The sequence below is a fragment of the Podarcis raffonei genome, chromosome 6 (genome assembly GCF_027172205.1).
Source record: "Podarcis raffonei isolate rPodRaf1 chromosome 6, rPodRaf1.pri, whole genome shotgun sequence".
Lineage (NCBI taxonomy): Eukaryota > Metazoa > Chordata > Lepidosauria > Squamata > Lacertidae > Podarcis > Podarcis raffonei.
This window is the reverse complement of record NC_070607.1, coordinates 18,854,785-18,881,724: the sequence shown is the minus strand read 5'-3', so window position 1 is coordinate 18,881,724 and position 26,940 is coordinate 18,854,785. Positions and strand designations below refer to the sequence as shown.

Genomic DNA, 26,940 nt, shown 5'->3' with positions numbered 1-26,940 from the left:
CACGTGTGCGTGCACACACTTCCCTCCCCCTCATAATTATAATATTTTGCTCCTCGGATCAACATGTTGCATTCCTTTTTTAAAAAGAAAAGGTTGGGATGACAGCAGTATGAGTTTATTAAATCCAGGTATCATGATGAGTAGAATCTTTTCCAGTTTTGTTGAATGGCTTTCAACTTCCCCCTCCCTATATTAAATCTATTTTAAACCACTTGGTATCCCTTTTTAGAACAAACCAGCTCACTTGGACTGCGGTCCTAAAAAATTATATTCAGGAGTCTACAATCCTATACACATTTCCGTACATTCATGCAGGCATGCCTGCAAACTGGACTGCAAGTCCTCTTTTCACATACCTTTTTAAAAAGGTCCTCTTTTTAAAAAACATAGAACTAAAGCAGAAAATGGAGAAAACCCTAATTTAAAAATAACTCCATCTACAATGTTTGCCACCTGATTGCGTGTGTGTTTACTCAGAATTAAGGCCCACAAGTGAGACCTACAACAAATTATTGCAGTGCAGAGTGTTACTATTCAGGCTTCCAATCCGGCTTTATTTCTGGAGACTCCATTTTGTTCCCTCCCCCTCCCCGCAGTAGCTCAGCATTGCTGAGCATTATCATAATGTGCTGGTCTACGCTTGCACACTTAGGGTTCCCCCCACCAAAAAACCTTTGTTCTACTTTTACAAAGATTAGGATTCTCTCAAGCATGCTGATAACTTCCTTCTCATGTGTGGCTGTGGCTGTTTTTGACTACGAAATAGCCTGTATTTAGAGAATGAGCTCAGTATTAACATGGAGGGTTGAGCCCAGTGAATATGACCTCCAAAGCTGCTCAGATCAGGACAATAAAATGGGGTGGGCTAGAGTTTGCTCTGTTATTCTCTGTTTTTCCCCCCAGATGTGAAAGCCATTGGTGAACAAAGGCCAGGTGAGACAGACCTGTTATTGTCCTGCAGAGGTGACATCAGCAGGTGTGGCTTTTGCATGACAAGCTACCCCACTGGAATCCCCTCTTCCATACAACTATTAAAGGTTCAGGAATCCTGGCATCTTTGGCATCACGCCACCTTACTTAAAGCCTTTTCAGCCTCCTGCAATTCCCTACCTAGGAAAAATCAACCAAGCTGCTACTTCCTTACTTGATTCCTCCCAAAACCAGGTGAAAACATTCATAAACAATCAGCTTTGCTGTTCGGTTTTTAGCTGGCATGTTAATTGTTTTACCTTACATATTATATGGTGTGTGCGCGCACACCAATATATATATATTTAACTAAGATGACTAGATGAAATAGAAACCTTTTTTTCTGTCTTTGTAGCAGAAGGAATTTCAGTAGGTGCAGCCTGTCAATCAAGATGCACCAATGGGAATTACTTCTGCCCCACAACCATCAAAGGGGTAGGAGCCCAGTTTCCTTTTTCATCTAGCCACCCTACTTTGAAAACTTATTTTCATGAGAAAAGAGATCAGCTACGCGAACCTAAGCCATACCTACCCAGAAATTAAATCATATTGGCTTCAATGGGGCTTACTTCCAGTTAAGCAGATCTGCAGGCTAATAGTTTTGTTAGCATGATGAATAAGTGATCACAGGGCTGCAGCTATGCAGCCCAATATGTTAGATGAGAGCTTGTCTGAGTTCAATGGGATTTACTCCCAGCCAAGTAGGCATGCTTACACAGGACTGTAGTACCCCAACCATGTTTTCACATGTGATGCTTTCATACAAGGAAGCACCCTAGAGCTATTCTTGTGCTTGTTATTCATAGTTTGCATACGAAGGCTGTTTGTGTGGAATTAAAAGCAGAAAAAGGCACCTTTTTAAAACCCCAATGGATATTCTAGCTGTAGGTTAGGCTTTATCCCTGTGACTTCATATTTATGTACAGATTATAGTCACATCATGTAGGATTGGCAGCTTTTAAATCCGGCTGCCCCTTTACAACAAAAATTTGATATGTGGCAAGTAAAAATATTTTTCTCCACACCTTAAGCAGTTTCACATCAATCCGCGGTTTAAAAGACACATGAACAGACCACTGCACTTGACAAACCTCACGTCATGGGTGGAAATGCTCTTGGAACCTGAACCATCATGCAAGTTGATGCTGTATAAAAGCAGCACTCCAGCTCACAGGCTCTAGGCCAGGGAGATCTCTTATTCACAAAGCAGCCAGGTGGTAAATCATGACATCTAGATGGGAAACTAACAAAACATGGCAGAAGTGTTGTCAGGGAATTATAGGCACTGCTCCCAAAGATTGTAGGAAAGTGTACCGTCTCAAATGGGACAGAGCCTTTTGCTAGCTTTTCCCTCTGCCTCCTCAACTCACACTTCTCTTCTTTAAAAATAAATAATTCAAATATTCACATCCTAAAGGAGTGCCTCAGGAAGGACATTTGTTGTTGTCCTTGTTATATCATAAAAATGTTCTTTTAAAAAAACCAAAAACAAAAATATTCACATCCTAGAACCAGAGGTAACCAGTGGCGTAGCATGGGTTGTCAGCACCCGGGGCAAGGCAAGTAATTTGTGCCCCCTAACCCGGTAGGGGCAGAGAGCTGCGAGTGCGAGTGCGCCCCCCCCAGATGTTGCGCCCGGTGCGGCCGGCCCCCCCTGCACCCCCCACGCTACGCCACTGGAGTAACACAGCTGCCACTGAGAATTGGATAAAATGAACTAGTGGGCCAGAGTTATTGGTCTGATCTGTAGAGAACTTTTACGAATGTACATTTTAAAACTGGATCTGAATGAAGCCACATTTCCTAGGAAAGGAACAGTTGGCATCTAGCTCATTAAGGGAAACAGAACTTTCTCCGATTATTTTATAATTGACCTGGGTAGGTCACTTTGCCTCACCACTATAGTTGGGTGGGCAGCATACCTGGCAAAAATCCTCCTTCTACACAACACATGAAAAGCACGCAAACCCCTCAAAGTCTGAACACACACAACAGCCTCAAATCCAGTCAGCTTCTGAACGTTGCTCTGGATATAAGGCAGCTTGGCAAACAAGAGAAAGTTGGCCTATTAAAATGTGCCATCTTTTCTTCGCTGTCTCTCACATTTAAGGCCAATGCAGCAGCAACAGACAGCTCCTACACACACACACACACACACACACACACACAAAAAAAACCCTACGTTTTTTAAAATAAATATTCTGCCTCCTCTCTCTGAGAAAGGCTTCTCCCTGCAGAAGCCACCAGAGGTCACTGCTACATTCTTTTGACAAATCCCAGCATGTTGGGAGTTAGAATTTCGGAGGAGACAGCAATCTTTTTATTGGTGGAAAATGTTACTACTTCTGTTTTAGCTACAACACCCGAAAGGGGTGGGGGAGTCGAGGTCAACGGCCACATAAATTCTGCTCAGCAAGGCCTTTTAAAAATAATAATAATAATAAAGAAATAAGCCAATCCCAGTCTGCCTTTCAGTTATCTCCTTTCTGTTCTGTTCTGTTAAACCCCTTAATCCATCATGCAGGGAGCCATTGATCACGGGAAGAAGAGGGTTTAGGCTGTTATTGCCATGTGAAAGGATTTGGTGCCCTAGATCTGAATATTTCTGAACCTATCCTGCACAAGTTTCACTCAAAAGGAACGTGTTCAGTGAGGGCTGATCCACATGCGTCCGTTGGGACGTAGCCTTAAAGGCGCTGGTTCAATTATACAATATCATAACAATACAGTGGTACCTCGGGTTAAGTACTTAATTCGTTCCGGAGGTCCGTTCTTAACCTGAAACTGTTCTTAACCTGAAGCACCACTTTAGCTAATGGGGCCTCCTGCTGCCACTGCGCCGCTGCTGCACGATTTCTGTTCTCATCCTGAAGCAAAGTTCTTAACCCGAGGTAATATTTCTGGGTTAGCGGAGTCTGTAACCTGAAGCATATGTAACCTGAAGCGTATGTAACCCAAGGTACCACTGTAATTGTCATGCCATTTTCACACGCTGCATATATATCAACCCAAAATGCAAAGGTGAATTGGGGAAGAGAGGAATCTGAAAACAAGCATGACAAGAGCCCAGCTGGACCATGTGAAGGAATCAGCTCCTTGACCTGAAGCTCCAAAGGGCACATTCAAAAGTAATGGAAAGGCTGGACACAGACCTAGAACTAAGTCTAACTCAACATCCATAGCATCAGGCTATGGCCTGATATGTGCTTCTTCTATTGGGAAGAAGTCCTGTTGAACTCAGTAGGCTTTTCCAAGTAAACAGGTCAAAGATTAGGCTGCAAGAATGCCTCTTGGCTTACATTGTGCCACTTGTCAACATTATTAATTCAAGAGGAGAGAAAGCAGAACAGAAAGCCATTTGGAAAATCAAATGTACATCATAGCCAGTGGCCAATGTTGTGGTTTTGCTTGAAAACTGCAAAGGCAGCACAGGTGATTAATAAAATGTGCCGTATGTTTTGAAAGTGGTCCAAGGTAACAAAGCACCCTAACATTGCTGCCCGACAGGTAGGCTTTGCCCATGAACAGGAGATCTTCCCACTGCAGGGGGGAACCTTCAAACTAGGAGAGGCCCCTCACCCCAGAAATTAGCCAAATGATACCATAATATGGGGAAATGGACCACATGTGCATTGCAGTCAGCTTGTAGTTCTAAGTAACAATGCAAACCTATGCACATTTTCCAAAAGGCATGTCCCGTTTTATTCAATGTGACTTCAGCTGCAGTCCTATACACACAACTGGCAACAAGTTTTATAGAGCTCGGTGGAACTTTCTTCCAGGGTTTTGCCATTGCACCCAAAGATGCATACACAGAATTCCATCTGGAACCTGCAATTTTACCTGGGAGCTTGCATCACTAGGAATTAGAGATCAGGGATGCATTTGGGATGGGTGGAAATCCAAAGTAGCCCATTACAGCCAAGTAGATGGTTCTCTCTCTCTCTCTCTCTCTCTCTCTCTCTCTCTCTCTCTCTCACACACACACACACACACACTCCCCTAACAGCACATTGGAACCTCATTCCCCCTATTTGTGTATCCTTTAGAATCTTGTTAATGGGGAACAGAAAGCAGAAGGTAGCTGTTTCTAAACATGGTACCTACTTTGGTCAGATTTACCTTTGCATTATAGGTGTGGGGAAAATGAGAGGTGGCATTGTGCAAAGATGACCTAGGTGCCAATCCTGTACCCATTTACTTGGGAGTAGGCTCTACCGAACTCAATGAGACTTACTTCTAGGTAGGCATGCATAGGATTGTGCTGCTAACTGGCTTATCTGACTTGATATTTCACAGGCAGTACCTTCACATCTAATGTTGGGGGGGGGACAAAGGTTCTCCACACCTGTTCTAAATAAACCAGTTCCTCTATTATTACAGGCCTAGTGAAGACAACAACAAAACTAAGGGAGAAGGATGACAGCCTTGACTCTCTGAATGCACTCTTGCCTTGCGATTCTTACTTCCTAGTAACTCTGATCAGAAACAGAGTGGAAAGCTGAGATTGAGCTTATCATTTCTGTATGATTGGAGCACTTGCTTATTTCTTCATCCTGAAATAAGAAAGTGCTCTGTATTCATTTTGCACGTGATCTAACCAACGTTAAGCACTTAAAAAAATAAATTCATATATTTGGGCAAAGATGTAAGCAGGTGTTTCATTCTCCTGTTGAAAACCATGGGACCTTCAGACCACAATCCTGTCTGTAATTAATGTAAACGGCCCTTATTTCTGCAGATATCATGTGTGTTCATGATTAAGGTTTAATTCTCTGAAATTAACTCAGCAACATTCTAGGCTAGTCCCTTCTGCCTCCCTTTGGAGACACGGATCTGCTCTGCAATAAATAGCAGAGTTATCACAAAGAGGCAGGTTGTCTAATTTGAGGACAACCCACTCCAGTGGTTTGGGGTTTTGCCTTTCACTTTTCCAGCCAAATTAGAGTAAGCATCAAAAGATGAACAACGCCAACTTGACTCCTCTTTCCCCCACCCCCTCCCTATCCAGTTTATGATATTTAACCGGTTGTGGACATGATTCACAGGGAAATTCTCCTACACACGACATCCAAACGAATGAGGGCCGAGTTTCATTTGGGGAAAAGTTGGAAGCCCTTAAACTAGCGCACGCCGTCTTGGTATAGCCTTTTCCATCTGCTCTGTCTCTCGTTCTCTATCTCCAAACTAACATGACTTTCCAGAAAACACTGAACACTTTTTCTTTTGTCTCCTTCTGGAAAAAAGTGCTCTGTTTTAAGAGCGATTTTCTAGGGAGGGTTGCTTTGTTCCTTGAAAAAGGAGGGAGAGAGAGAGCGAGAGAGACGCTCTGAAGCGAAAAGGAATGATCGCAACGAATCCGATGCTCCCAAGCCTTTAACGAAAGTTGCCCAAGGCAGGAACTTAAGCCTTCACTGAAATCAACTATTTTCAAACAACAGGGGGTCGTGATTCTGGTGTGGGAGGAAAATGGTACAATCCAACCTGGTCGAATCACTTTGATGGCTTCTGAAGTCCTACGTACTTTTTACCTTAGAGTAATGTCTGATTCTTTTTTCTGAATAGACGCGCATAGGACTGCGCTGTTCGGCAGCGGATTTACTCAGAAGGGAAATGTCACTGTGTTCTACTGGAAAGTAGACCCAGGCATAAGATTGCAACGGAAGGCTCCTCCGTACTGGGGCTTTAAAAAAATGTTTCCATTTCGGCTGGATCGTGGCCCAGTCCTGTTCAAAAGATAGCTAGGATTTTCTGTCTGGCAAATATGTTTTGGGGTCGTTCGGAGCTGGGCAGTTGCAGGATTTTTTTCCCCCGAGCGGGCAAAGTAAAACCTTGAAATTGAGGAGCAGTCTACGTTTTCAGTGGGAAGATCCGTACCGTTTGCCTCCTCTCTCCGGTTCTACAAATGCTAGAAACTTAATAATTTTTTCAGAGTAAAAGCTAGAAAATGGGGGGGTTGAGGGGTATGGTTTAAGGTGAGGGGCAACAGGATTGCAGCGCATCCCCACGATTTCTGCCCATTCCAAGATTGTGTGCATGCATTGTTTGAAATCTATATTTCACATATTGGCTGGGGTTCTGTTAGTTTGGGATGGGATGAATACGCACAACGCTCTGAAAGCAATCCCAGTGCCTTGCCCAGCCCCCCAGTCCTTCCTTCAGTCTCTCTCTCTCCCCCCGCCCCACTCCTTCTGCCCAGCCCCCTTGGAGAGGAGAGGCGCCTCAGCGCGCGCTCTCGCTTCGCCTTCCTACATCTCGCCTAGCCTAGAAGCGGCTCCGCTGCCAGAGATTCCAGTGTCATCTCCAATTAACAGCCAACAATTAAAACTCGGCTTCCTCCTCTTCTAGCTCCCCCCCTCCCTCCGCATCAGAGGACACGAAATTGCCTCGCTCTCCCTTGCCAAAGGTGGGGGGGGGAGGAAAGAAGGAGAGGCTTCGTGCCTCCAGCTAGCGCGGGAGAGTGAAATCCGGAGCAAGGCGCTTTCCAGTAGACAAGCAAGCAAAACTCGTTTAGCGCGGATTGGAGCAGGAGCCCACTGGCACAGCATCTGTCTACTTTGCAGGCAGGAGGTCCCGGGTTCAGGCCCCGGCATCTCCAGGCAGGGCTGGGAATGCCCTCCATCTGAAGCCCTGGGGGAGCAGCTGCCAGTCTTAGTGGACAATAGATGGCAGAATGAGGCAGAGTCCCATGTTCGTTAGGAGAGCGGAGCGCATCATTTCAGGTTAATCCGTATTGCAAAACAGAAACCCCGGGCCCTGACTTTCTTTTCCCTGAGAATGGTCCAGATTCAACAGGGTCAACTCTCCCCCACCCACCCAATTTCATTATTATTATTATTTTGCCTCCTATGAGCTCAGATTCTCTCAAACATACACATCCAGCTCTGTGTTTAGCTTTAGTTGCGCGCGTTCACCATCCACCCATCCAGCCAGGGACAAAGCAACGCGGAGCGCCTCTATTCGAGCAAACCACAAATTTCATGCTCAGGGACCTCCTCCGAGGGGGCGATTTCACGGCTAAATTGGAGGTCGCGGCACAATCTGCGGGGGCCCCGCCGAGGCTTGCGCTCCCCTTTACGCATCCGACGGGCAGCCGTCTCGGTTTCGAATTGAGGCCAATATATCCTGAAACCAGGAAGGACTCTAGGCTCTGGCCCGGCTGTCTTAGAAACGGGACTAGACCCGGCAGAAAATGGGGTTGGTCTATGCGTCCTGATGATGGTCACACTATCACCAGAAAATAATTCTCACTTGCGTTTCAGGCGGATTGCGAGAGTTGTTTCCCTCCCAAACAACACCCAGTAATATGGTATTGCTGATATTTTAGCAAGTATAATTGATTGGGCCGCCTAATTCTCAGCCAGCCATGAGAAGGGAAATGGCTGAGAAATGGACTTTTCGTTGCCGTAGCTTAGTGCCTAAATTTACGCGCGTCTTCTCCTAGGTCGGTCCCATTGAGTTCAGCGAGGCGCGCCATGCGCATTTAGCTGGGAGTAAAGCCCGTTTAACACTGGTGAAATTGCTTCTGAACAGAGATTCAGAGGATCCCGTCGTAAGAAACATATCCGATTCCCTAGCCCCGATCTGCCACACAAAACTTTAAGGGACTTCAAGGAAATCCCCCTCTCCTTCGCTTTTATCTGTCACCTGGGGATCATAATAGTGGCCTACTTTACAGGGCTGGTTCAAGGATTACAACGAAGTAATAGGTGGAGGGCTTTGGACATTCGGAAGCACTAAAAATTAGCCCCCCAGCCGCCACCGCCACCTCTATGGAAAGCAAGCTGCTTCTGTTCTGATTCAAACTAAACTCTCCTGTCCCAGTGAAGTCGAGTTAAATTAAATCAAAAGGTATTTGTGTCCTATCTTTAAAGTCAAAGTAGGTCGTAATTCGGTCCTCTAAGAGCAAAAAAAGAGCGTTCTAGAGAAAATAAGAAAGATCCCGGTAGTTCCCCCTCCTTAGGTCAGTGAGCTGCTTGGGATATTATTATTTTTTCTCTGTGCGGGATCCTTAACCTAAATCTGAAAATAAATGCCAAGGGCGGGAGGGAATTCAATGGAGCACACGTTGCGTCAGAAGAACTAAGTCCCATGGAGTTGAATGGGACGTGCCCTCTTTACACCGAATATTTTACCTACGCTGCATCTGATTCTCTCTAGCCCACAAAAAGCTCATGCAAGCCAGTTTGCTAACCTTTAAGATGCCACCCCTTCCCCGCCTTTCTTCTCTGGAACTAAGCACTTCCCAGGGGGGTTTCAGAGAGGAAAAAACCCGTGGGAAATCGAGCGAGTTTGCCACCCTCCCCGTGTCGGCGGCGTGTCACGTGTGAATCGGCCTTTAGAGGCGTGTAGGGCGAGTTTGAGGCCCACGCCCAACCCAGTTAGGCGACTGGTTCCTCGAGGAAGGCTGACCCCTCCCTTCCCCCCGCGGTAGCCCCGGAGGCTAGTTGCGGGGTCGCCACCCACCTGAATTGTAACTGACGAGGTCCACGCCCAAGGCCGGGCTCTTCCTCTTCCTGGGCCGGCCTTTCTGGACCGTGCCGGTGCCGTTGAAGTAAGGCAGCGCCAGGCCTCCTCCCTTGGCCGCCAGCTCGGTGTAGCTCAGCTGCGGAGGCGGGTAGGAGGCAGGATCGGTGCCCTGCAGCAGGCTCTCGAAGTGCGCCCGGCAGTAGACCACGTTGTCCTTCATGCCGAAGTGGTCGCCCGTCGTCAGCGTCTTGTTGCACGTGGTGCAGGTGAAACAGCTCAGGTGGTACACCGAGTCCCGGGCGCGCATCACCATCTCCGAGGCCGAGATGCCCAGGTGGCAGCGGGCACAGCGCTGCACGGAGAACCTTCTGAAGGGAAGAGCGCACAGCGTTAGAGCCAGCGGGCGGCAAGGAGGGGCCAGCGGGCACGCCGAGCCCATCCAGACGACCACGCTTGCGGACCTGTTGTCGCGTCAAGCGGCCTGAGAACGCTAAGGAGACCGAGAGGCGAAGACGCACGTAGTTTTCACAAGAAACCAGCCGACGCGGTCGTCTGCATGGGCTACACGCGTCAAGGACTTGCGAAATTATGGCGAAGGAGAAACGGGGGTTTTGGTTGGGCAACGGATGGCAAGGGTTTCGTTTTTCGTTTATTTTATTTTTATTTTAAAGCTTTTGCAAGAGTGGCCTGGCACTCTTCTAAATCCGGAGTAGCACGGACTTTAAAAATAAATAAATCGGACAGAGAAATGAGACTTCAGGTGCCCCATTTCAAATATGGGAGGAGAGAGAGACGATAAATCAGTGTTTTTTGTTTTTGAAGACAGAAGGAAAGTTAAATTGAAAAAACACACACAGTAGAGTGGCTATGATCTAGCTCAAGAGGAGGGGGATTTTTCCGGTTCCTCTGCTCCTCCCGGGGCGCCCCGTTACCTGCGATTACGCCCCATTGAACCCAACAGATTTTCCTTCTTCGTCCACAGGTAGAGGAGAGAGGGGGGTGCAGAATAAGGCCACAGTTCAGTTCCACTGGGGCCTGGAGAGGTTAAATCTCTCCTTTGGAATTAACAGGACTTATAAGCTATTCCTTTGGGCCGGATCCTGCCCCCAAACCGTAACAGCAAGCTCTCTTAACATGCTCCGAGGCCCCCACCTGTCTCCCCCCGTTATCTCATGTGCCTGCCTGAGTTCCCCATTCCTCCCAGCGATTGTAGCGAGACTATCCAGATGGCAAAAATGGCGGGATCCTCCCCCGCCCCCGCATTTTTAAGGAGCAAATATGCTTTATGCCCTTGGCACACGTGCTGGTTCCTACGGTTGTCACCCGATTAAAAGGACCGTCCCCCGATTGATCACACTTTCAAATCGGCATGCATTGGAAAGGAATAAACTGAAGGGGCAGGAAGGAAGTGTGCCAGTGTGGTTGCTGCAGGCTTCACCCGAGAATGAAAAATATATAATACACTGTACAGTACTATATATGAATATTTTTGTTATTGGAAACCCTAGCACCAGTGTATATAGGCATGCATCTTTCAAGCGTTTCAACGATTCATCTAACCAGTTGATCGACTAAACTTTTGAGGTTTGCTTAGCACGTCAGCCCACATCTCCGTTTTTGTAATAAAAGAGGGAGACAGCCCACAGAACCAAATATTATGACGCCCCCCATCCGGCAAGGAGTCAACTCATACACGTTGCTGGGAGGGAGTCGAGGAGTCTCTGGGATTCAGCTGCGCACCGAAACCTCAGATTTGATAGTTCCACGGTTGCCTTTTTAGTGACAACAGCACTTTGCACGCATTCAGACGTGCTCTTTACGACGGTTTAAGCTGACAGGCTCAATTAAGATGAGACTTCTAAGTGGGAAACCTAAAAAAGCTCTGAATCTAGATATACTGGAAGTTCCTCCTGACAAATCCCCATAGCTCTCGAAACCCAAATCTGATGCTCCAGGACATTTCGCTATCCACCCCCTGGATCAGTTTCATCTCTTTTCGACTGGAAGAGGGAGGTAGAGAGCAGGGAGCAGGCTCTGAGTTGACAACCGCAGGACCTCCAAACTAAGGCAATCTGTCCCCAAGGGCGGAGGAACACGCTTCCTCCTGCCCTGCTCCGAAACTTTGCTCATTCCATCCCGAGAGAGGAAGAGTTTCACACATTGCACCGGTATACACTGATCATGCTCTCCGGGGAGGAGTTCTGTGGAGCCGGGAAGCTGGTGTGATTCTAGGCACGCATATTTATTTTGGCTCTATCAGGATCATCTGAGCCTTTTAGCAGATTCGTTTTGCGGAAAGGCTGCGAAATAAAGCTGAGAATACAGCGGGACATCGTCTTTAAGTTTAGGTTTCCTAGGTTTCTGGGGATCTCAGCAGCTGTCCAAAGAAAAGGAAAGGGAGAAGGGGGCGAGGGGGCAAGTAAACAATACCCTTTCCCATAATTTTTGGAAGATTTCATTAACTGCAACCCTATGCACCATCCCTTCGAAGTCGGTCAGTGGCACTGACTCCGGATTGCACCTCTGCTTCCAGGCGCACGTCTCTTGGAGCCCATTTCTCTTGGTGGAAATCAATGGGCAATTGTTCTAGCTTCGGGCCGGGGTGTAAACAGGAGTGTTATAATTCACTCGGAAAGGCTGGGAGGGACCTGGAGAAATCTGGATGCGTCTCTTTAAGCAAGGGGGGGTCCCACACAAACAAGGCTTGTCTGAGGGCAGCTCTGCGCTAACAAGAGCGCGCGGCCAGGCTGCCCAGCGGGAGGGCCGGATCCGGTTCAACAGCGAGGGGCTGGCGGAGCTGCAGGATGGAGAGCCAGGCCAGGCCAGGCCAAGCTGTCGCCCGCCTGCTGCGGGCTCAGGAGAGCGTCTCCTCCGGACCAGCAGTGTGGCCCGCGCCGCTGGTTTCAAGGCCCGCAGTATATGACACAGCCGGCTTAATGAGGGCAGCAGCCTTGCTTCTCAACAGGGACTAACAGCGCGATCCTAACGATTGAATCGTGCGATGGGGCTTCTTTCCAAGCAAGCAGGGTTAGGGTTTGCAGCCCAGCAAATCTCACTGAAATTCAACGCGAGGAGACTTGGCTTCTTGAGCTGCAAAACGGCGACCCGATTCAGGCTTGGAAGCAAACTCGGATGAACACACAGCTTAGTGTGTGTGTGTTGGAGGGGTGTTTTTGGCAGGAATGTTTTGGGAAGGATATAGCCCGCCCATGCCTAGGCCGTTTCTCAAGCGTCCCTCCCGCTGCTTTGAATTGTATCCCGATGCTCTGGAAGAGGAGGTACTTTCTCTGCCAACGTCCCATGCGGAAGGGAGAGAGCTAAGGCTGCCCTTCCTCTACTAGGAGTTATTGGGGCGGGGGGGGGGGTGATAGCCGAATTTTCACTCTCCCAGCCCTCTTCTAGGCTCCCCTTTGCACTCAAGCCGAGGCCTTTGAGGGCGCCTTTACACGTGCGCAACTCAAGGGGCGATTATTTTGCACGTGTGAATGGTCCCCTAGCGGATCAAGCGCTGCCACCCGCGCTTTCTTTCACACACACAAGTGATGCACGCATTCCTTCTGAAATCTAGAGCAGGACTTTTATATGACTCGATGTTTGTTCATTTCCGCGCCGCAACATTTCACACAAACACGCTCAGTGCTACACGCGGGCATCACGTGCGTTACTTTGATTTCGCCACCCCAGCAGCTAAGCGCCTGAAGCGGCGCCCTCGAAAAGCACAACAATCGGAGAGGACATGAAAGCTCTTGCTGAGCTTCCCACATTGGGGGGGGGAGGTTTCCACCATTCACACGTGAAAGTCATTTTCAGCCGGGCAGTTGAACCCCAGTGTATAAGCAGTTGAGCCAGCGCAGACTGATAAACCCGTATCTGTGCGAACGCGACCCAAGTGGAAATCATGCACGTGTGAACTGCTCCTCGGCTCCTGGCTGATTTCTCCCAGGAAAATCCAATTGAGCCAGGATTGTGGAGGCACCTTTTCTGGTCGGGAGGAGTGGGGGGCGGCCTTTTGCAGTCCCAGAGGGCCCCGTGGCGCTCCCCAAACGGGGTCCCTTCTTCCCCCCTCCCTGGGGTGCTTTACCTGTAATAATCCTCCTTGCAGTAAATGCTGCCGTCCTTGGCGAAGCAGGTGAGCTCGGACTCCAGCGCCAGTTTACATTCACAGCACTTAAGACACCGCAGGTGCCACTGCTTGTCCACCGCCAGCAGGTAGTATCTGTCGGAGATCTTCCCTCCGCAGCCGGCGCACAAGGCAGGCTTCTCCGGGCTCAGCGGGGGCATATTCTGCGGAAGGAGAGCCACACTCAACAACAACTCCGGGAGGATGGGAACAAAGCAGGGCTGCGGGATCAGACCCACCCAGGATCTCCACGAACCCCCATTAAGGCCATACGCAGTGGGTCTCAAGGGGGGCAACCCCTAAATAACTTTTGCCAGGAGAATCTGCAGGGGTTTCGTCGTTTCCAGTACCCAAGGCCTCTCCTATTGCTTAGCCATGGCCTCATATCCGACTACAAGGCGGTTTGGGTGGGTTTTGCGTCGCGTTTTTCCAGACTCTCTGCGCTTTCCAAGGACCCAGACTTGGGACTTTCAGCCGGACGGCCTTAGAAATGCGAAGAAGCCGCTCTTTTACCGCGGAAGATCTGGACTTAGGGAGCGGATTGCAATGCAAGGTTTTACTTCTGCGTTTTTCTGTGCTCCAAATATACCGAGTTTAACTCCCCCCCCCCTGTTTTCGTGCCCACCGCCAGGATCTTTTTATTTCCCTCATTTTTATTTTTATTTTATTTTTATTTTTTGCCTCCTACAAAGGAGAAGCTTCTTCCCAAGCAAGACCTGAAGGCGGCAAACCGAAAGCAGCTCCGTTCTCTTGCAAATAATCAGAGGCGAAGCCTTAAAAAATACTCGGTCAGTAAGACTTCATTGCAAAAAAAACGGGGGGGGGGGAGCTGAAGGGCGACTTGCCCGAGGAAGTCTGGCTCCAGTTTAAAAGTAGGATTTTAAAAGCTCCATCCAAACCATGTTTACTGGAAAGAAAATCCCTTTTATCACACCGGGCCTAACATCTCTTGAGTTGGACCGGATTGCAAAGTTTGGAAAGAAAGATCAAATTCTTCAGAGTGGTGGAAATGCCAAATAAAGACGAAATGCCCTGCTAAAACGTCGTTTCCCACCCATCTCCCACTTCTATATAATTTATATAAATATATAATCGCCTGGATTTTTGCATCCAAAATGCGATCAGTCAGGAAGGCGGGAGAAGCTCTCCCCAGCCGACGACATCTTATGAAAATCTGAATGGATGCAGGGGGTTTGTGTGTTGCTTTTGTTTTCTCCAAAAGTTTATCTTTTGAAAGAAAGAAAGAAAGAAAATCAGAGGAGTGCAGAGAAAGGATTCTTTTGGGAGACGCCACTAAGCCTCCGGCTGATTAAAAATACGAATACCGTTGAATCCCAAAAAGAGAAGAAGGGGAAATCATCTGCCTACCCCACCCCCCAAAAAGCCCTGGGAGGAGGGAAGCTCTTGAAATGCCAAGCAGAGCCTCCCCCCCCCCAGCCTGCTCCAATTCCTTAATGAACTTGGTGGGGGATGGGCAGAGGAACCAGAGGCCAGTTCAAAGAGGCGAGGCTGAGTTTTCTGCAGGCCATTCCTTCGGTTCATTGTGGGTGCTCAACGGAAGCTCTGAGATTTAGGAGCAAAAGGAAACTTCCTTCATCTCACACACACACAGAGTTTTCTCGGGGAATTAAACCATCTGAAAGGAAGCGGCTTAGTCTGCGTGCAGCTCTGGATTTACTTCATGCTCCTCAATGCAATTCCGGTGAAAATTATGAGACATTTTTATTACCATTTCCGGAAGCTTGGGGGGGGCGGCGGCGGCGGAGAGAACCAGCCCTTTCTCTAAACTTAATATCACTACCGATTTCTGTTCTGTTTGGGTGCTGTACTCCCCCCCCCCCGCCCAAGCTGCGCCGTTAGGGTCGAAAAGCGAAGGTAATCTATATATTAGCCGAAAAGAATTCCTTCCCAGCATTCGAAGAGTTTAGAAAGAGAATATTTCGTTTTAAGTCGGGCTCTTCACCCTCTCCACAAACACTATGTATTGGTAGTTATGTTGGACTTTAAATGGGCCTTTGCAGATTGTTCGGGAGGAAATCTTGTCCGAATTTTTTTTGGGAAAAAAGTCAAAGGAAATGCGTTTATACTAGTACCAAGATGTTGGGTATGCGGATGGGAGTTAAACTCCGCCAAGGTGTAGAAATTACGGCAGCGCGCAAATTACTGCCTCCTCTTCTTGCTAGACGCGGAGATATTAAATCATTACTTCCAGCCCTGTTGCAATCAGATTTAATCCATAACATAACAAAAGGCAAATGCCCCTGGACTTGCTTCCGAATAAATGCGTTTTATTAGGACCCGGCTGCTAAGCGTATACTGGACTGTATATATGAGTGCATGCATGCGTGCGTGCGTGGGGTAAATATATGGTTTTAACCGCAATCTGCAATGATCCAGAACAAACTTGTTCGACCCCCGAGATTCTTTACTCGGAAGTAAGTCCCACTCAACTCAAGGGGAGCGTCTTCTCTAGTAAATTTATATGTTTTTACTTAATTCAGACGGGCTGGACTTTTTGATTGGATCCCGCTTTCGTTTTTATTTGCATCACATTTTTTTTTAAAAAAACGAAACAAAAACAAACAAACAAAACCACCACGAACGGGACTGAACTCTTCCTTGACCTTACTTGGAATGAAAACTCAAGCTGATTTCACAATATTCGTAGGCTCTTGCTGCAATATATAGATAGTGAAAAGGGCCGAATAAAAATCCTCCCGAATTTCAAAGTGGAGAAATGCTCTTTTTAAAACTGCAACTTTCGCAGAGTTCAGGGAAGCCCGCGATCCGGGCAAGCTCGGCTTGGATGTAGACAAGCAGAAAGCTGACTTTGCGAGGAGAAACTGTCGGGAATGGGAACATGAGGTTCCGATGCCCCTGCAATATTTGGGTTGATTGATTCTTCTAGCTACACTTTAGTTTTTCCTCCCGCTCTGCCTCTTCCATTCCCTTCCCGTCCCTCCGGTTGGCGACCCGCGTCTCCCCCCGACACCCCCTAAGCCCCTATGACTCCTTACCGCTTCCCGGCCGTTCATCTGGGCGCCTTTGGCCAGGCGCGACTCGGTCTTGGACCTCCTCTCCATCTCCTCCATGATGCCTTGGATGTGGCCTCCGGAGATGCCGTGGAAAAGCATGGCTGGGGAGCGGAAGGGGCAAGCGGTTCCTTCGGCTCGACACCCCACTATTTCCATATACAGGCCCCAGAGTCTTGGGCTAGAGCATCCGAAGCGCCGGGAGGCGGAGGCGGCGGCAGCGGCAGCAGAAGAGGCGAGACAGCCCGCGGGGAAGCAGCGTCGCGGCTCCGGGCCCGGAAGGCAGGCGAGGCGGGACGGACGGACGGCGAGCAGGAGGAGGAGGAGGAGGAGGAGGGTCTCTTGCGGGGCTGCCCCCCGCCTCGTGGCGCAAGGAGAAGGCGCCTTCCTGGGCGGGCAAGGAGGGAAACGACGCCGGACCCCAAAAAAAGGGAGGAAGGAGAGAAAAAAGTGTGAAGAAGAAGAAATAAAAGGGGGAAAGGAGGGATTGGGCAGAGCAGAGACGAAGCAAAAACCCACGAAGCGGAGACTTGTCTTGCAGCTTCCTGAACTAGAAAAACGGGAGTTATTTTTTGTAGGAGGGGGAGGTGAGGAAAAGCTATGATGGCCCCCAAAAGGGGAGATTAATATACTTATAAAAATCAAAGAAATACACAAATTAAAACCAAAGAAGGGTTTGTAAGGGGGGTGCAGGGGAAGGGGGGGTCGGTTATTTCTTCAAGCAGCGATCCCTGGTTGCTTGAAAAGTTCCCACTTGCCTCTAGGTCGGATTTGGGACTGCTGCTCTCTGCGGCTCCGTCCAATTTGTTGGAGGCGAAAGCCAACCCATTTTGGATAATTCAGGAGGAGGAGTTCTCGCCCGCGAGCTGCCACCAGCTCCCCCCGCAACTCTCCCTCCCTCCCCGCAAACTCCCTTCTTATACAGACAACAAAGAGCTGTCAAACTCCTCTCAGCCCCCACAGAGATGGGCAAGAGCGGTGACAAATATTCCTAGGGAGGGGGAGAGCCAGACCCCCCCCTGCAACCACGAGGAGGGAGGGGGCCTTTTTTTTTAGGGGGCTGGCTTGTGTGGGCCCAGATTGTATTCCTGCTCCTCCCATCCTCACCCCCACCCCCTCCTCCTCCAGTCCATCTCCCTCAAATCCCCATCCGGCGTTCAGTACTCAAGTTCAAAACGCATTTTAACAATGGGAAAGTGTGTGTGTGTAAGAGAGAAAGAAATAAGGCGGATTTCTTTGAATGAATCTGGGCTTAGGAGGGACTTTGCTGGAAAGAAAGAAAGAGGCACAATCTTCTCCACCTTAAGCAAATCCCCAAGTCCCACCTTGAGCTGAGCAAGCCGGGGAAGCACGTGGCTGCCATCCTGCGCGCGCCTTCTTGGGAGGGCGGGAGGATTTTAAGATCAATCCACTGACCGACTTCCTGGCCAAGGTGCACAGGATCGCACTGCGCACATTTTTACGCGGTTAGCAATCTCACAGATGCTTCCGTTGAGCGGGATCGCGCCCCCAAGAGTGGCAAGCCGGCTGCTCCGGAGGGAGCCCCTGATCGCTTTCATGGGCCCCAATTCGACGCGAAAGAACCGAGGGAACAGATTTAAGAAATCTCGAAGGTTGGGGATCGGGAAGCGGGACTTTGCGCGTGTTGGGAGACGCCTTTTCTGGAGGAGCCCTTTTTATCTCTCGTAGGCAGACCCGAAAGAAGAAACTTCTCTGTTTCTTACCGTTTTAGTGTTTAAAAGTATGGGTTTGATCTAATTCCAGACCTCCTAAGATAAAAAAAGGCAGGGGACGCGTGGTATAATGTTAGAGTAAGGGAACAACTGAACCTAGAAAGACATTAACCTCAATTTGAGAACATATTTGAAGTAAGGAATAGCAGGTTTAGGGAACTCCCCAATGGGGTGGGGTTTAGTAGTTGAGGATTCAACTCTTTAATGGCTTTCAGCCATTATCATGTGATCTAGAAAACCCCTTCCGTTGGATCAGCGGAGTTGCTCAGCTGTGGGGCGCAAGCTTCAAGTCCCACAGCGCTCTTCTCCAGACAGAAAGGAAAGCGCACCTGGGAAGCCAGCTGTTTCCGCCCTCCGGACACAGCTTGGTCCATGGCAGGTGCCGGACCCTTCCACCTTGGGAGAATCGTATAGGTTTAGGGCCAACACAGCAATCCTCATCTCTTTCTCTCCCCTCTCTTTGGTACATTTATTTCCCTTTTTCGCCTCCCTGTTTCCTGCCCCGCCCTGCCCTGAAGCAAGTCTCCCTTCAGAAATACCCGCCGCAGAGTCTAGTGTGACTCCTGAAATGGCATCACTAGCCTCCACTGCCTTCCCCCCAAACACTTTCCTTTCATGCCACGGACCTTACTAGGCTGGAAGAGATAACCTTCCTCCCCCCACTGTTTGTTAGTGGTTCTCTAGTCGTGGGGCGCGAGGGTGGGATGGAAAAGGGCGCCCTTTGCGTCTGGATAGGTCTCTCCCTCTGCATCAGCCGGTCGAAAGGCAGAAAGCAACTCAGAAAACACATTCGAACCGAGAAGAGAAAGCCAATCAAGTGAAATAAGCTTGGATTATAATTTTTTGAAACACACACACACACAAAGAATTCCTCTCTTTCTGTTGGCACGCCACAGCCCAGAACAGCAGGGCTGTCTATTTACTGTAAGTAATGCAATTAGGAGAGAAATCTCCCATTGAAAGGGGAATCTAAGACGCAGAAACCGGTGGAGGAACAGAGAGAGAGAAAGAGAGAGAGAAAGGACAGACCTAGGACTTTTCACGGATCAAGCTTGTTTGTGGCAGGACCTAAACACACACACACACACACACACACAGAGAGAGAGAGAGAGAGAGAGAGAGAGAGAGAGAGAGAGAGAGAGAGAGAGAGATTGGATGGCCGGAAAAGGTTACAATGGAAAGACTTTCCTTGGGCGCAATGCCGCCCGCCTGGAATCCTAGAGGAGAATTGCGATGGCTTTGAATGGAGCAGAACCTGCAGCCCTATGAGCTCGTTCCGGTGAATCCCTCGGAAGTCCCACTGTGGGTCAAGCCTCTCCGGACCCACGTATAAGTGTGGCTGCGGCCTCCGCTCTCAGTGGTAGTCAGGCACGTCTCTTGAGAAACATGTCCACTTGAACGCCATGAACAAGCTCTTCCGTGGGCGTAGGATTGCAGCCTAAGCGCGCAACCTCAAGGGCATTTTCTGAAAAAGCCCCACTGCATTAGATGGGGCTGGCTCCCCGGGAAGCGCGTACAGGATTGCAGCCTACGACTGGAGCTGTGTTCTGAACAGACACGGATAGGGTTAAGCTGATCTACAGGAATGTGAGGCTAGGAGTGAAAAAGAGGGGCAGTTTAGGATTTGCTGGTTGACGGGACGGATCAGATTTTGTTGGCAGGAAAAGTGCGGGTCGCTCTGTCGTTTGGATGTTACCTGAACCGCCAGGTCTAAAACCGTTTAGTAGGTGATAAAAACCACACTTGTTCTCGTTGTTTTAAACACCTTTACAGATCCAGGGTCAAAAGAGGGCATGTGGATATTTAAGAGGTCGGAGCTGTGGAGTCAAAAGGAGCTTCGTTCTAAAGCTCCATAAGGTTTTACTGTCAAGCGCCTTTGGCACTCCAGCTGAAAGGCGATATGCACTAAAAAAAACAGCAACCGTGAAATTCATTTCCATTTGGTGTAATGGAAGGGCGGGTTAGTACTGGCAACTGACAAGCAAGAAGGCAAGTTTGACTCTCACTAGGAAAGCCCCTTTCACAGAGTCAGGACAGGATGCCGAATGCTTCAAGTCACATGATGCCCATTGGTGGGATAAATGGTTTTTACATATACTGTATTTATTATCTTCACCGTCATTTATTTGTTTGTTTGTTGGTTATTATTTGCTAAAATTAAAGCCGGCTAGGGGCAACAGCAAAATGGGACAGGCCGCCGTCTCCCTCGCGCTTGTTCAGCGCACCAAGACACTTGGCCGAGCGCAGTTGGAGACAGAATGCTGGGCTCCAGTAATGGGCCGGAACCTAAAGCCATTCTGTTCCTCACTGGGGCGCTGGGCTAGGCCTCGTCCTCGCCGCCCTTTCCAGCCACCCTCCTCTAGTGACACGAACCATACTTTGCATTCTCTCCAGAGAGAGACTCCTAGGCTGCTTTCTGCGCATAAGGGTCGGCGACTCGAAGTCCTGCTGCGCTGGAAGTCAGGGCGCCGAGGGCTCAACCAGGTCCATCTTGCGGGCTTCCCAGAGGCATCTAGATTGCCATTGTGAGAGCAGACTGCTGGCTTTGGGTGGTCGCTGGCCCGATGTCCAGTAGGACTCTTCTTAGGTCTCCAAGCACACTTACAGGGTTGCTTTTAAGTGAACATTAGGGTGCAACACTAAGCCCAGGTTGCAGACCGGGTACCTGCCGTTTAAACCATAAACGCGCAGTTGATCTCCTGGTTCCCAAATGATGACGGTCTAACTATGCTGCCTGTCTGCCTATCTTTGCTTTCGCCTTTTCATCTTTCTGTCTTGGAACTGGAGGTTCCGATGGAAAAAAGTGATCTCTAGAAAGGTGATTTCTCCAGGTGAGCGCTCTGGAAAGTATTTGAAGGCTCCCTCTTCTCTGCTGGAAGCGGGTCAGAAGAACCCCAGAAAAACCATTTCCGGGCTGAAGCTCTTTTCCTTCCTGGGTCTGGAATCGAAAGCGAGAGCACCTGGGAAGTTGCTTGCTTCCCTTCCCTCCCCCTCCAGACTCCTTTGCTTGTTCTTGAAGGTAAAGCCGGAACGGCGGCAGGAGCAGAACAAAAAACGCTAAATCCTTCCCAGCCGCTGCAGCCGCTAGGTGCTTCCAATCTTAAGGCGCAAAACTAAAAAGCCCAGGGAGAGTTCTCCGCTTGAAACCAATGAGGATCTTGACAGAGCTTCACTTTGGCTGGATCGTGTCCTAAATTTAGACGGGAGGGGAAGCGAAATAATAACGTAACCAAAACCCCGCCTCCTTTTCTCTAGAGTTGGGCACGCACGCTTCATTCATGAAAAGCAACCCTAAAGTTGTTCTGGGTCAAGTTTTGATAGTTTTGTGACGACTCCCTTCGGTGCCTGATCCTTCACACAAAACCTACCTCGCGGTGTTGTTGCAAGGGGGTGGGGGGAATAAACACCTACAGAAATTACAACAACGTGTTTCCTTTTCTGCAAGAACTCAGCCAAGGAGACCCGAGGGTCCCCACCTTATCTAAACACACTCATCCAAAACCCACCGTCCTCGGAAACAGCCCCCCAAACACTGCTGCTGCTCTTGCGCAAGGGCGCAACCCGATCCTATGCTTCTCTGCCCAAAAACGAACCCTACACCGACTTTAATGGGGGTTTCCTCACAGGTCAAGGGCGCAAAGGATTCTCGCCATAAGGCGTGTTGTGTTGGACAGCAGCACCTCCCGGGTCTTCCCCCGGAGGAGGGATGTTGAGTTTCCTGCGAAGAGCCGGCGAGTTTCCGAAGGCCTTTCTTTCAGCAGTCAAGGTGAATCTCCTTCAATTTCTTTTTACCAGATCTCCCTTTTTTTCCTCGGGAAGCTGGAAAGGGCTGCCGCTTGCAGGAAGGCTGGAGGGGGCGAAGGAGGCGTCTCGGAGGAAGAGCTGGCAAAATACCCCCCGGGTATGTGAGCAATTGGGGGCAGGAGGAGACAAGTTGCTGGTGGGAGAGACGGAGAGATACAGCCGCGCTCGGGAAATTCTAGAGGACGCGCAAGGTGAAAGCCAGCGGCTAAACGAGGGTTGCCCTGTTTGTTGGCATATATTTTGGGTTTGGAAGAGAAGGCCCTTCCCTGTTTGGGGCCTGCAGGGAAACAGAGCTTGTAGACGCCCCAAATTAGGAAAAACATTTTTTGGGGGTGTCAAGCATTGTGGAGCCACTGGGCGCAGAATCTCCCGGACGCTCTGTATAAACGCGGATTTATTTATTATCATAATTATTGCCACCATCATAATTAATAACAAATACTGTGGATTGCTATCGTTGTTGGGTTTGTTATCGTAATCATCGTTTCGTATAGATGAAGCGCCAAAGGGGAGGGAACCAAGCCTGTTCTTACAACAGAATCTGAATATAACAGATAATCGGCGCTCCTTGTCGGAGCGTTACATGGTAGATAGTGACAAGCGTCGTTTTCACACGGCCATCATGCTTGTCCATTGTCGCAGGAGGAGAAGGGTTTTTTTTGGGGGGGAGGGAGCGGAATACGGGGGTGTAGTGAAACACAAAGCTCCAGATTTTGCACTCCGCGCTTCAAGACGCGTGGAGGATGGATGGGGGCGATTTGTTCGGCTCGGGCTAATCCCCCGGTAAACGGCTCCCCCAGCCTCTGCAACAAAACCGTTGGCGGCGAGCCTGCGAAGCAGCCGGGCTTTGGCACAGGCAAGGAACATGCTCCGGCGAGAGGGTTTAAAGAAATAAAATAGAAACCCAAGCGATTATCAAGAGAAGAGAGGAGATGGGGAGGGGAGGGGAGGGGAGCCACTGGAACCCTCCGTCCGGCCCCCGTTCCGCCACAGGCGAGGGTCTAAAGCCTATTACAGCGTGAAGGGGGCTTGTCTTTGGCTCTAGGACAAAGTATCCACGTGCGGATTAATAACTGACCAACAAATAATTAGACAGAGGAAGGATAAGGAAACCCGAAAGCGGAGACGGCTAATCATTTTGCTCTACGCACTGGCTCCCTCTGAACAGAAAATGGCCTGGCTCCGTTTTAATAGAGCAGTGGGGACCTGAAAGAGTGTGTGTGTGTGTGTGTGTGTGTGTGTGAGAGAGAGAGAGAGAGAGAGAGAGAGAGAGAGAGAGAGACTCAGAAGGGTGACTGATTCTATCCACATCTTTGCGTAAAGGGACAAGGCGAGTCACTCTTCATCGTGTGAGTGACTGTGGACTAAAAGTCACCAACAGATTCCTCCTTTCAGGGGAATCTTGGATCTCAGACGTCCCCCAGCCTTTCAAAAGACACCGCTTCCTGATCTTCTCCTCTGCCAGAGGGAGCTAACGATAGATCTAGCTATGTTTGGAACGTTATAATCCCTGTTCGGGGCCTCCAGAGCTGGCTGGCGATGAAACATAACTGTCTCCAGGTTGGCTCCAGAGTGTGATGGTGGCATTGAGAAAGCAAAAGGTCCCAGGGTGTCTTCAGTGGGGCTTAATCTCATCCGAGCTGGCAAAGGATTGCACTCTTAATCATAGATGTATAGGCTGAAGGGACCATTAATATTACGGTTAAGGGTGCAAGCCTAGGCACACTTCTATGGGAGTAAGCTCCACTGAAGATGCATCTTACAGGCACCTAGTGAGCACAAGACTGCCAAAAGTTCAGGGCTTCCTTGGATTCAACGAAGCACGTGCTCAGATCCTTTCCTTGACATGAGCCTGGTTCCTTAAGTGAGCCTGGTTCAAGCCCATTGTATTGAAGAGCGCAGCACACCTATATTTTAGAAAAACAAAGGAAGCGCCCAGAAGGAGCAGAATTGTTTTGATAATCGTCTCCTGAATCTCACACGCACATCAAGCGCTGGAACGGAATCAAAATGTCAAACAAGGCAAACGAGGCAAAAGTCCCTCCAAGATAAGTCTCCCCTTCTTATTAGTCTTTACTGGGGACTCCGTTTCAGGGATGTTGTTTTTTCAATTTCAGGTTCCAGAGGTACCAAACGTCGGATCGCCTTCCTTCCCCTGTCTGTTTCCTCCAGCTGTCTCAAGAACCACTTTTTTTGCTGTTTACTGAGGTTCCCTCATCTTTTTTTTTTTTTTAAACTATTACTCATTTGTGCCGGGACCAACGGACAAGAAGCAAAAGAAACCTTCCAAGGATGCCCATATTCAGATGAGAAAGAGAAACAAAAGTTTTCTCCTACCCGATTAAACTGAAAGGAAAAAAAGGGATGATTTGGAGCAAAGCAACGAGGAGCTTTTAAGAAGCGGACAGAAAAGCTCCTGGCGCCGGATTGCAGGTCTTCAGCCCCCAGCCAGAGAAAGAGAAGCGTAAAAAAGGGGGAGGCGGCGGCCGGGTCTCTAACGCGAACGGGGCTTCAAGAGAAGGGCTTCTGGAGCTAATAATGGAAGCTCGCCTTGTATACCTCGCCCGCCTGCGACTTAAGCCAGTTTGCCGGCGAGGCGAGGCGAACCGAGGTAGGGAAAAGGCGCACGGGGAGCGCGTAAAAATTCACGTTGCAAAAGGAGGGCTGGTTTTATTTTTGGCGAGCCCAGATGCAAAACCCCCGCGGCTCAAAGAAACCCCTTCTTCCCTTGAAGCAGCCCCCAAACCTGCCAGCTTGACTTCTAAGCTCCACAACTGACCGGATCCTGTCCAGATAAGGCACCCACACACCCACTCAAAACACGTCTCCATGCCTCAAATGGGAACACACCTGAGGAAATGCAGGTTGCTGTTGTAAAAGTTATTGTTCTTATTTTTATCGCCACCATTATCATTATTAGCAGCAACAACCCTGAGATCCGTAGCAAACGTTCAAGGCAGCGTCTTACCTGAAGAGCTCTAGAAAGGAGTGTTTATTTGGGGACCCCCAAAGTGGTTCCTCCTTAAGGGGTAAGAAAGGGGGATGGGTTTGGGGATGGAGGGACGGAAGGAAGGGAGAGACGCGGTGATGTAACCAAGAGGAGGAGGTTGGTCCTTCTCGCAAAGGATTCCTGCGTTAATTAAAATAAACAAGCTAATTGGGGGTGGAGAATGAGAGTCCCGCTCTTTCTCTTTCCTTTCTCTCTCTTCCCGTCCCCTGCCCCCAATCGCAATCTCCACCGCACCTCTATGGAGAACCGGCGCAAATGTCTAACCTCTGGCATCTTACCACAGCGCCTTGCTTTTGAGGGGTTCTATAACCCCATGTAGAAATGCGGCTAGTAGTAATACTAATAGATAGAAATTCCCCTTCCCAGCAAATGAAAAGCAATAATAATAATAATAAAATAATATTAATAATAATGAAATCGGACCCTACCTGCCAGTATTCGCAAAGCTGCGAGGTCTGCCTGCTTAGCACTCCATCAGTGATCAGGTGAGGGAGACCTTGCGGTAAAGAAAAACGAGGGAGCCAAGAGCGTGATTGGAAACGAGGGATGAAGGGACCTGCCAAACGTCTCCTCCCCACCCCACCCCCACTCCCCGCTCCCCAATAGACGCATCGGGGGGGGGGAGACGCTGTTTGGCGCACAATGCAACCTTCCTTCGCTTTGCCAGGATTGAGGTCTAGGTGGATAGATTTACAAGAGCGCCTCAGCCTCGATTCCTGCGCGCTCCTCTTCTGGTCTGAAAGTGCGCGCTCTGTGTGTTTGTGTATATTGAAATACATATATATATATTTAAAGGGGGAAAAAGACCACTGTTGCTAGCCTACGGGATGTCTGATGCCTTCCCATTAAAGATAACTCCTCTCTCTTCTCTCTCTCAATCGTCAACTTGATGTGATCTGATCTGATCCGCGGGTGCGGAGAGAAGACCTGGCTTGGCCAGCTAAAAAGGAACTTGAAACACACAGGATTATTCTAAGGAAAGCAGGGAGGATTGCAGAAGCACGGGCCCCATTTTAACTCAATTAAATAAAGAATCAGGTGCTTGTAGGAATGGGATTCACTCTTGCTGCTCTTTCCTTCCTTCCTTCCTTAGTATGACAGCAATGCTCCTGAAAGTGCGATCCACCGAGGCCAAAGAAACAGGGGAGACAAGGCGAGGGTTGGAAATCACCTTGTAAAGACTTGGGGAGAATCACTGCACAGACTTTATTCCCAGAGTTGAAAAGTGCAAGGACGCAATCGACGCGGGGGAAAGTCTCCTGCGCAAGCCCCCGCCCCTTCGCCCAGAAATGAATGAGGTTAGTGGTTTTGCTCGGCTGATGGCGCCCATTTCAACCGAGCTGCCTCCGCAGGTGAAGTTCCTAGTCGATTGTCTCGCTAAGCCCACCTTCCTCTTGCACAGGAATGTCAACTTGAGTAAAATATTTGAATGGCAATGCCCATCAACTTGGGGGGGGGAATCAAATATTTTATGGGGGGGGCGAAGGGACCTCGGCACTTAGGAATGAGCTCCTTTGCTCCTGCAGCTGGTTATTTGCAGCCCAACCCTAAGAACGCCTTACTTGGAATTTCGATGCCATTCAGTTAAAAACAGGAACTAGGAGTGGAATAAAAATTAATTCCCAAAGTTACATGTTTACGATCAACCACCAAAAAAATCGCGGTTTCTATCCACAACAGGAGGGAGGCGGGAACTGATCGCTGATCAATAATGAGAAACCGCGGTCGCTCTCCTGTCGTCTGCTTTTATCTGTTGTGCAACCTTTCTCAGTTCAGTTCCACCTCATAATTCTCTGTGATCAG

At 49.1% G+C, this 26,940-nt stretch overlaps 1 protein-coding gene and 1 long non-coding RNA gene across 5 annotated transcripts in view; one reads left to right on the top strand and one right to left on the bottom strand.

Annotated features, from left to right (window-relative positions):
- The window catches only part of LHX9 (LIM homeobox 9), a 47,471-nt gene extending 21,797 nt beyond the window's left edge, over window positions 1-25,674 (bottom strand). For 2 of the 4 annotated variants that reach the window (XM_053391493.1, XM_053391491.1), the window contains exons 1-3: window positions 16,576-17,468; window positions 13,520-13,722; window positions 9,436-9,803 (exon numbers count right to left, since the gene is read on the bottom strand). In XM_053391493.1, the coding sequence (XP_053247468.1) occupies window positions 9,436-9,803; window positions 13,520-13,722; window positions 16,576-16,749 (745 nt within the window). In that variant the 5' untranslated portion in view covers window positions 16,750-17,468. Of the gene's footprint in view, window positions 1-9,435; window positions 9,807-13,519; window positions 13,723-16,575; window positions 17,469-25,565 lie in introns of those variants that run through there. The other 2 variants (XM_053391490.1, XM_053391492.1) reach the window with 2 other exon arrangements.
- LOC128415378 (uncharacterized) overlaps window positions 1-26,583 on the top strand; it is a 49,552-nt gene extending 22,969 nt beyond the window's left edge. Inside the window, exon 3 of the long non-coding RNA XR_008330923.1 lies at window positions 24,245-26,583. This is a non-coding gene — a long non-coding RNA (uncharacterized LOC128415378). The remainder of the gene's footprint in view (window positions 1-24,244) is intronic.
- Window positions 26,584-26,940: the final 357 nt, after the last annotated feature.